This window comes from Chrysochloris asiatica, unplaced genomic scaffold, assembly GCF_000296735.1.
Source record: "Chrysochloris asiatica unplaced genomic scaffold, ChrAsi1.0 scaffold00002, whole genome shotgun sequence".
Classification (NCBI taxonomy): Eukaryota; Metazoa; Chordata; class Mammalia; order Afrosoricida; family Chrysochloridae; genus Chrysochloris; species Chrysochloris asiatica.
In genome coordinates, this window is record NW_006408520.1 from 20,105,152 (window position 1) to 20,116,158 (window position 11,007).

The window sequence follows — 11,007 nt, forward strand, 5'->3', positions numbered from 1 at the left end:
CCCCCCCCCCCCCCCCCCCCAAACACACACACACAACGAGGTGGATTGGCAAAGTTGTAGCAGCATTGGACTCGAGCATAACAATGTTTGTGAGGATGCTGCAGGACTGGGCAGTGTTTTGCTCTGCTGTGAGTCAGAACCAATTCGCCGACACCTAGCAACAACAGCTACAATTATCCTACTTACAGTTCATTAGCACTTTCCACAATGAAGTGTGAGAAGACAAAAAATTCCATATTTGTCTCCTCATACTTCATTGCTGCATACTGCATGAAGACAAGGCAGCAATCATATTGCCTTGCTCAATATTACCCCTCATGCCTAACCTTATATTCAAACCATACTATAACCTAACCAAACTTGTTACAGTTGAGTCTGTTATGACTCATGGCAACTCCATGCGTTACAGAGTAGAACTGCTCCATAGGGCTTTATTGGCTATACTTTTTGTGGAAGCAGATCATTTTACCTTTTTTCCATTGTTCCGCTGGGCAGATTTGAACAATGATTAATGGTCAAGTGCAAACTGTTTGTGCCCTCTAAGGACCATACTCTTAGAAAGTCTTTGGTGTGGCGCTGTAGAATAAGCACTCGACCACAAGGTCAGTTTGAACCACAAGGTCGGCAGTTCAAACCCATCAGCCACTCCTTAGAAACCCTATACGGGGTTGCTATGAGTCAGAAACAAAAACAGCGCTTAGCAACAACAGCAACACCATCACGGAGGATCTTACCCAGCCTGTTAACATGTGATATGAGGGTGGTTTCAAAAAGTTTGTGGAAAAATTCCATTGTCTTTTAATTCCATTTTCCTACAGACTCTTTGGAGCTCTGGTAGCGTAATGGTTACAAATTGGGCTGTGAACCGCAAGGTCAGCAGTTCGAAACTACCATCTGTTCCGCAGGAGAAAGATGAGGCTTTCAGCTTCCATAAAGATTTACAGCCTTGGAAACCCTGTACAGGGTCGCTATGAGTCACAACCGACTCCACGGCACACAGCCCCCCCCCACCATGCTTAAAAAGTTATTTCTTGTGTGAAATTGATAGTGTTCTAGTGGTATTAAGTAATTTAGAGAAAACAAAATGTTAACTGTTAAAACCCTGAGACTAAGGTGATCTGATTCTTGTACGTCATTGTTAGCATTTTAAAGACCCACCCTCTTTCTTCTGAAGAGTACTCATAGTAACCTTCTAAACTATTAAATGTGACCTACTACCTTGGCAGTAGGAGTGTAGCTTGAGTTTGAAGTCATCACTGTATTTGGTGTATTGTATTATTCTCTAGGGCACTGTAGGATATGCACTAGCCTGTTAACTGCAGGGTTGAACATTTATTACCTGTTAAAATATTTTAGATATATTGAATAAAACATAATTTTACTTGTTTTTATAAATCTTTTTTGCAATCTAGCTAGTAGAAAATTTAGCTTACATGGCTTGCATTTGTGGGTTGGCTTATATTTCTGCTGATCAAAGCCTTTCTAGCTCATCAAATTTTTTAATTCCTCAGTGTCTTTGTACGTGTTGTTCCCTTTTTGCCTGGCTCCTTTCACAGATGGCTTTTTTCCTGCTCATCTTCTAGATCTTAACAAATGTTGCCTTCTTGAAAAGCAGTCATAAGTCACAAGAAATTCTGATATGATGCTGCCATGTCACATGTCCTCCCTTTCATTAGTTTTTAATTATTTGCTGGACTTCTTAACTAGATCTAGAGGAAGGAACCTATTTTGTTTATGGCTATATATTCAGTCTTGGTGTGGCACTGTGGGTAAATGTGCTGGACTGCAAAGTTGGTTTGAACCTTAAGGTCGGTGGTTCAAACTTACCAGCCACTCCTCAGAAACCTTATACAGGATCGCTATGGGTGGGAACCAACTCGATGGCACGTAACAACAACAATAACATCATATATTCAGCACCCAGTAAATTGCTCTTTCTGAGTTGTTGTTAGTTGCTGTCAAGTTGGTTCCAACTCATAGCGACCCTGTGTATAACGGAATGAAATACTGCCCAGTCCTGCACCATCCTCACAATTGTTGTTATGCTTGAGCCCATTGCTGCTGCCACTGTGTCAATCCATCTCGATTGAGGGGTCTTCATGTTTTTTCCTTACTGACTGTCCACTTTACGAAGCATGATGCCCTTCTTTAGGAACTTGTTGCTTCTGATAATATGTCTGAAGTATGAGAGATGAAGTCTTGGCATCCTGGCTTCTAAGGACCATTCTGGTTGTACTTTTTCCAACACAGATTTGTAGTTAAGTCCATGGTACTTTTCGTATTTTTCTCTAACACTATAACTGCAATGTATCAATTAAAAAAGAAACCCTGTGCCCATTAGCAGCCACTCCTCATCCCCCTTCCTATGTCCTGTTGTTGTTGTTATTATTAAGCACCATCCAGTTGCTTCTGATTCATAGTGAACCCTGTGTAGGGTTTCTGAATCTGTATTTCTTTACAGGCGCAGAAAGTCTCATCTTTCTCCTGAAGAGCAAATGATGAGTTTGAACTACCTACCTAGTGCTTAGCAGCCCAGTGCTTATCCTACAGAGCCACCATGCTCCCCCCTTTATTCCTTAGCAACCACTAATCTACTTGTCCCTATAGATTGGCCTATTCTGGACATTTTTGGATAAATAGAATCATATAATATGTGGCCTTTTGTGTCTGATTCATAAGGCTTTTATTTTCAATATAACATCTTATTGTGATTTAGGTGTAAGTTTACGGAGCGAATTAGTGTCCCACTCAACAGCTAAGTACAGCTTGTTTCTTTATGGTGGTTACACTAACTAAGGCTTTTAAATGATGTTTTTAACCTTTCGAAGTATGTTCACTTTAAAAAAGATATGTGTAGTAGCTGTATGAGGTTGACAGGAACTTTGTGACATAGTTGTATTGACAGATTTATTATGTCTTCATGACCCTCAGTTCACCACAGGATGAGGAGAAGAGGCTTAGAGACTGCAGGGTGGCTGTTTGGAAAAACAGAGTTAACAGAAAAACAGGACATAATGATATATGAAAAATAACTCAGTCCTTTAGGATTTCTAGACCCATAAGTATTAAACTTTATTAAAATATGACAAGCATGCCAGCTATATTTAAGAGTTTAAAACACTGAAAATGGGTTGTTTTTAAACATTGCTGAATCACTTTTCAGCAAGGTTGAAAGGATGTCAGAATTGTTCTCTTGGTTATCTCAGACCCATTAAATGGAAGCCTATTGCAACACTGTGCCGAAGGGGTATGATACAAACAATAGGTGCCCTTTGCCTTTGCAGTAATTTAGTAGGGGACTTTTATATACTAGAAATGTAAAGCATTAATGAAAGTTGTAAGTATATTTAAATTTAATGATTGGTATTAGTAAAGCATAGCATTTTAATAAAATTTTACACTTTAAGTTTCCTGTTTTAAAATATTTTAGTGTGATTTTAGGATATAAATTGGTACCATGACCTTTGCTCTTGACCGGTTTGCTTTTGCTTTGACTGGACCACTAAGTACCTTGGTAGCCATTACTTTGATTGATCTTACTGGTAAAGCAGTGTTTCATCTTCTGTTACAATTCGTCAAACAATACTTCAGGGTCCCACTTGTTTAAGATTTCTATTGACAGCTCTGCTCTTATCTGCAGCTGATCTGGGTACGGCAGTTTTGGTACCCATCAAGCAGAAAGCTTGCTCAACTTTAATGTTTGAGTCAGAGTTGTGTAAGCTGAGCCAGTTGATATGTCTATAGTGTTGGCTACTGTTTCTGCTGTTAATCATCATTCCTCTTCAATTAAGGCATGAACAAGATTGTTTCCTTAGAAATTGATGTGGACATTCTGTTGCTGTCTGTAACTTCATCTTCAACATTATCTTATTCCTTCTTAAAATGAGTTAGTCATTAGTAAATTGCTTATTTCTTTAGAGCATTGTCCCCATAGCTTTGTAAAGCATCAGTGATTTCACATTCTTCCACCTAAATTTTACCATAAATATGGTGGTGGTTCTCCCATTTTAGCAGAATACGTGTTGCTCTGATAGGGTCTCTTGATGTCTTTTCCTTCTTAATGTCTCAAATTAGATCCTGTTTAAATGTGTTATAACAAGTTAATACAAATTTGTTTTGATGCATACAAATAGAAATCCATGCATAGTTTTTTCATAATATGCATTTTCCATGAACTTCTTGAAGACCATTCTTATATTAGTTCTCTGTAGTTCTAGGACAACCCCAATAAATAATACAATTTACATCATAACTCAGTATATCTGCTTATATTGCATGTATGTAGTACATTTTATGTGACAAAAATTTATAATTAATTCTTATAGTGATATTTGCAGTTCTGTTTCATTAAAAAATAGTGACACTGATTAAGTTGTTTTTATTACCCTCTGAGGAGTTTCAGCCTGTTAATTGGAAGACACTATTATAGTTTGTTCATAATGTAGAACTGAAATAAACAGGTTCTGAAACTTGCATGTTATGTAATTGCTGCTAAAAACAGGGTTTTATCTTTTAACTTGGAGGCAGAGAATATTCTGATTTTGGTTAATAAATTAAACTGAATAGGATTATCAAGGCCTTGGTAATAAGTGTGTACAACTAAAATATGTGTAATTTTAATTTCTATCCTTAGGTGGCGACAGACAAGGTTGCAGAAAAGCTGAGTTCTACTCTCACATGGGTGAAGAACACAGTATCGCATACAGTCAGTCAGATGGCCAGTCAGGTGGCAAGTCCATCTACTTCCCTGCACACTACATCCTCATCTACCACACTATCAACACCAGCCCTGTCCCCATCTTCTCCATCACAGTTGAGTCCAGACGACATAGAACTCCTGGCTAAACTGGAGGAACAAAATAGGTGAGTGAAGATGCTTGACTTTTTTCAGTTGCTGTATAAACTCACTCATTCATGTATGTACAAGTATATATGCTAGGGTCAAAACTTTAATATTTATTGATAGCAAGAACGTTCTTATTCTTTGCCTTTTTTTAAAACCAAAATTATTTAAAAGAAGTATCAAGTCTTTTTTTGGATGGGTGAGGGATGGGGTTTTGTTGTTAGGTGCCATCGAGTTGGTACTAACTCATAGTGACCCTGTGCACAACAAAACGTAACACTGCCTGGTCCTGGGCTAACCTCACAATTGTTGCCACGCTTGAGTCCATTGATGCTGCCACTTTGCCAATCTGTCTCGCTGGGGGTCTTCCTCTTTTTCTCTGACCCTCCATCTTACCAAACATGATATCCCTCTCCAGTGACTTGTCCCTCTTGACAACATGTCCAAATTTCTTCTGTTTCAGAAAGGTTTAGAGATTTGTTTGTTAATTTAGCAAATTGCCTAAATCCTTTCTGAATATTAGCAATATATTTTTTAAAAACCCAAATAAAACTTTTTTGAGCTAAAAAGGTTAACTAAAAAAGGCATAAAATAGTTTAATCAAGAAGGATATCCAAATTTGGTTTAGAGTGGGAAATCTTTAGTTAATTTTATCTATGGAAGGCAAAGTATCTTCTTTTCATAATGGGAATGAAAGATAATAGTTAACTTATTCTGCTAGGAAAAGTGTACTCTCACCTTTGTATGCCTCTTGTTGTTGTTGTTAGGTGCTGTACAGTTGGTTCTGACTCCTAGTACCATATATACTATAAAACAAAACACTGTCTGGTCTTGTACCGTTCTCATAATTGTTGCTCTATTTGAGCTCATTGTAGCCACTGTGTCAGTCTTTCTCTTTGGATGTCTTACTCTTTTTTTCTGACCCTTTGGAGTCCTGGTATGGTGCTGTAGGATAAGTACTGAACTGCTAAACACAAGGTCAGTGATTTAAACTCACCAGCTGCTCCTCAGGAACCCCATGTAGGTTCACAATGAGTTGGAACTGACTCCATGGCACTAAACAACAACAACTTTACCAGGCATGATGAACTTCTCTAGGGACTAGTCCCTCCTGATAATATGTCTAAAGTACATAAGGTGAAGTCTCACCATCTCGCTTCTGAGAAACATTTTGATTGTACTTCTTCCAAGACTGATTGTTTCTTCTTCTGGAAGTCCATGCGCCACTAGGGTCCTTTTATACCCTATCAAAACAAACAAACAAACAAAACAACAAAAACCTATAAACCCTGTGAGACTGCTGGGAACTGTTTCTTCTAATTTCTTTCTGGTAGTTCTTTGGGTTTGGATAGTTTTCCTAAATGCATGTACTGAATGGTTCTTTGCTGAATACTTGATGGATATCCTATCCCAATCTCTCTAGAGCTCTGCCTGTGTAGTTCTTTCCTCTCTAATATTTTTGAACTCTAGCTTCTTTTGTTTAACTGCTTTGTCTCCCAGTAACTCAACTCCTCATCAACTCATGGAGTTCACCTGGCTCTTTGTCTGAGTTATTCCTACCTGTGCTGGGGCCCAGAAATTTTATCAAGGTACAAGTTGGCAGTCCTTTTTGGATTTTTGTCCAAATTCTTGAAAACCATTGTTTTTATTTATTTTACCTATTCTTTTTTGGTTGTCTCAGGTAAGAGGGTAAATCTTGTTTTTGTTACTTCATCTTGACAGTTAAAATCATTTTTATGGAGTTATTTTCCTTTGGCCTGGGGAAGAAGCCCAAATAAAATTGGAAAAATTAATTTGTTATTTGACAATTAGACATAGGTGTTGCTGTTGTTGTTGTTAGGTACCATCGAGTCGGTACCAACTCATAGTGACCTTATGCACAGCAGAACGAAACACTGCCCAATCCTGGGCCAACCTCACTACTGTTGCCATGCTTGAGTCCATTGATGCTGCCACTGGGCCATTCCATCTTGTTGGGGGTCTTCCTCTTTTTCTCTGCCCCTCCACCGTACCAAACATGATATCCTTCTCCAGTGACTGCTCCCTCCTGACAATATGTCCGAAGTATGAGAGGTGAAGTTTGGCCACCTTGGCCTCCAAGGAGTACTCTGGCTGCACTTCTTCCAAAACAGATCTATTGATTCTTTTGGTAGCCCTTGGCACTTTCAATATTCTCCTCCAAAACAATAACACAAAAGCATCAGTTCTTCTACGGTCTTCCTTATTCACTGTTCAGCTTATGAGGTTATTTAAAATACCATGGCTTGGGTCAGGCAACCTTAGTCCTCAAGCTGACATCTTTGTTCTTTAACACTTTAAAAAACGGTCTAGTGCAGCAGATTTGCCTAATGCAATATATCGCTTGATTTCATAACTGCTGCTTCTGTGTGTGTTGATAGTTGATCCAAGAAGAATGAAGTCCTTGAAAACTTCAATCTTTTCTCCATTGATAAGAATGTTGTTTATTGGTCCAGTGGTGAGGATTTTTGTTTTCTTGACATTGAGATGTCATCCATACCGAAGGTTGTGCTCTTTGATCTTCATCAGTAAATGTTTTAAGTTCTCTTAACTTTCAGCAAGCAAGGTTGTATCATCTGCATATCGCAGGTTGTTAATGAGTCTTCCTCCAATCCTGATGCCACATTTTTATTTATATAAGCCAACTTCTCTTATTATTTGCTCAGCATACAGGTTGCATAAGTATGGTGAAAGAATATAACCTTCTCACACACCTTTCTTAATTTTAAAACATTCAGTGTTCTCATGTTCTGTTCGAACAACTGCCTCTTGGTCCAGGTACAGATTCCTCATGAGCACAATTAAGTGTTCTGGAAAACTCATACTTCGCAATGTTGTCCATAGCTTGTCATAATCCACACAATCGAAAGCCTTTGCATAGTCAATAAAGCACAGGTAAACATCTTTCTGATAATCTCTGCTTTCAGCCAAGAATCATCGGAAATCAGCAATGATATCCTTCATTCCATAGCTTCTTCTGAATCTGGCTTGAACCTCTGGAAGTTCTCTGTCAATGTATGCTTCTAGCTGTTTTGGTATTACCTTTAGTAAAACTTTACTCGCATGGCATATCAAAAGAGATTGTCCGATGATTTCCACATTCTGTTGGGTCACCTCTCTTTGGAATGTGGCAGAGGCCATGCGGAGGACCTTAAACATGAAGGGCTCATTGTTAAGCAAGGCCACAATGGGTCTCCCCTTGGAAGGCAAGGCACCAGGAGTAATCTCATGTGGGGGCTCTGCAGTTTCTGTCTCTTTGTTTTAATCAGCTTATTTTTAATTTTCTTGATTTTATACTAAAAGTTTTCAGTAGAATCTTAGTAGGAATTATATTAGAGATTTGAAACTTGTTTTTAGGCACCATTATACCATATTCAATCATGCGTAGTCCTAAAGAATGCTTTTCACACTAACAATAAGTTTCACCACTAGGAAAAACCAGCTAAAGTTTTGCCATTCAAGTTTAAGATTGCATTTCAACATTCTGTGTAGTTTCGGTCCGGGACATTAAGACCTCTAGAAAATTAGCTAAAATGCAATTAAGGGCTTAGGAAATAGTAATAGATCATAGGTAGAAATTTAACTTGATGTTTTTTGTAGACAAGTTGTTGTATAAGGAAGTTGTTCCGTTTCTTCTTAATTACAAAACTTTAAGTGCTTCTTGTTTTTCTTGTTTACTCAATCTTGAGAAACAACTGTGTTGTCAGTTACCATAGCAAATAATGTTTAGGTACATGTTGTGATTAATGAATCTATAGAAAATAATAGGTGAAGGTAGAAATAGGAGTAAAGATTTAGAATAATGTTTTAAGGTTAACTTGACATTTTAGGACGTCAGAAAGATTAAGGTATTTTAACAAGATAATTGTGTAATGCTTCAAAGAAATTGATCGTTATGAGATCATAGTGTATTGTAACGGTATATAAGGAGCTGAAAAAATTAAGTAAAATCATCATCATCATCATCACCATCAGAATTTAGCACAAAACATTGACTCCGTGTGATTTCTTTGCCAACTCCACATCTCCCTTCGTGAGCCCCCTAATAAGTTTGTCGGGGGTGGCCCCTGACAAGAATGGGCACAAATACGGATCTTTTCCAATCAATCAGCCAGATAGTTGTCTTCCAAATTTCTTGGCAGAGATCGGTGAGTGCCTACTGTGCCACCTCACTTTCTTGAAGGATTTCCATTTTTATTCCATCAATTCCTGGTACCTTGTTCTTTGCCAATTCCTTCAGTGTACCTTGGACTTCCTCCTTCACGATCATTGGCTTTTGATCATATGCTACCTGTAGAAATGATTCAACATTAACCATTTCCTTTTGGTACAGTGACTTTGTGTGTTAATACCATATAAATACAATGGTAAGTCCAAAGTACTGCTACAAAATCATAGGAACCTTTATTTAAGAAAAATATCAAACTGTAAAGCTACAGTTTCTTGATATAGCCTCCATCTAGGTTTGTACACTTGTGAATGAAGTATTTCCATCTTTGTAACCTTTCCCAATAGAACTCTGTGCTCTTCAATTAACACCACATCAAAATGGCAGTTTGTGTATCTGTTAGGTACACCAATCGTGTTCATATTCAGTGTTTTTTTTTAAATTTGGGGAATGAAAGACGTCTGAAGGGGCAAAATCAGGATTATACGGCAAGATATTGCAATGAAATTTGCACAGTACAATCCTTGGTACTTTTGAAGAATGAGCAGAAGCATTATTGTGTTGGAAAAAAATTCCTTGGTGCAATGTTCTTGGCCTTTTTCACATCAGTGCAGTTTTCATTTTTCTTAAAGCAGTTTCCTAATAAGCTCCCATGATCATCCTATGTCCTTTAACAAAATCTATCAAGATTACCCCTTTGGACTGCCAAAAAACAGTCATCATAACATTCTGAGCTGACCTCTCTTCCTCAAATTAAACTGGCTCAGCAGATTCCCTTTGAAGCCACTATTTTGATCAGACATTGTTTTGGGGGGAGCACTCTAATGAAATTAAGACAAGTTTATTCCTGAGAAAGCTTCTCTGCAGCTATCCACTGGTCACAGAAACCTGTTTAAGTACATTTGATCAGTATAAACTTGTATATATATATATGAACTAGAACCCTAGTAGCAATACTTTTTGACTTATCCTTATCCATTAATTTTCAGTGTTACTGCTTTCCTTTTTCTAAAACTTTATGTTAAAGTAATTGTTGAAATTTCTACTACAAAGACCTGTTTACTGGCTCAGTTCCTTACTATTCTTGAGATAGAGACATAAAACTGAGGCATGAAAGAAATTTCCAGTGTAAAGAATTTTAGGGGATAGGGGATAGGAGATAGGAGATAGGATTTTGATCCAGGCCCAAGTGAAATATAATAGAAGGTGACCTAATATCAGCTCATGCTAACTAGCAGTAGAAACTAACCTCTTCTGAGTGTCATTCCTAGAAAGTGCTTTTAGAGCATTTTCTTTGACTTTGGTTATTTGAAGTAGGAAGCTGGTTATGCCACATGATGATAACTTTCAGTGGATTTTTTGTGTGTTTTCGGAGCATGGTGGCTCTGTAGAATAAACACTGAACTGTGGACCATAAGGTCAGCTGTTTAAGCCCACCAGCCACTCCATGGGAGAAAGATGAGGCTTTCTGCTCCCACAAAGATTTATAGTATTGGAAACCCTATACAGGGTCGCTGAACCAATTCTGCAGCTTTTAAAAACAGCACTAATGTGTGTTTCTTTTGAAATTTTTGCTCCTTGGTTTGATTTTTAGTAAAAACTTTTGTTAGAGGTTTAGGGAGGAAGATAGTTCTGTAGCATAATACGTAAGCTAACAAAGTTTCTTGAATAAGGTAAAAGCAGAAGAGGATGTTCAAAGAGCAAAAGTGGGGAATTAGGTTGTGTGAAGGTTTTTATAAATGCATAGATCCTGAGAGACGAGGAAAGAAAATGAGAGGGACTATGGGGTGGAATGATTTGTTCATTTCAAATATGTTCTTTAGACAGCTTAAGAGACGACTATACACATAGACCTCGCCAGATGAAATGCATACAAATCAAATTGATTACATCTGTGGAAAGAGATGATGGAAAGGCTCCATATCATCAGTGAAAACAAGGCCAGGGGCTGACTGTGGAACAGACCATCAATTACTCA

General features: G+C 37.9%; 1 protein-coding gene across 1 annotated transcript in view; it reads left to right on the forward strand.

The window, feature by feature from the left end:
• The window catches only part of EVI5 (ecotropic viral integration site 5), a 293,650-nt gene that overhangs the window by 81,840 nt on the left and 200,803 nt on the right, over positions 1 to 11,007 (forward strand). Inside the window, exon 2 of the mRNA XM_006830964.1 lies at positions 4,634 to 4,863. Within this exon, the coding sequence (XP_006831027.1) occupies positions 4,634 to 4,863 (230 nt within the window). The remainder of the gene's footprint in view (positions 1 to 4,633; positions 4,864 to 11,007) is intronic.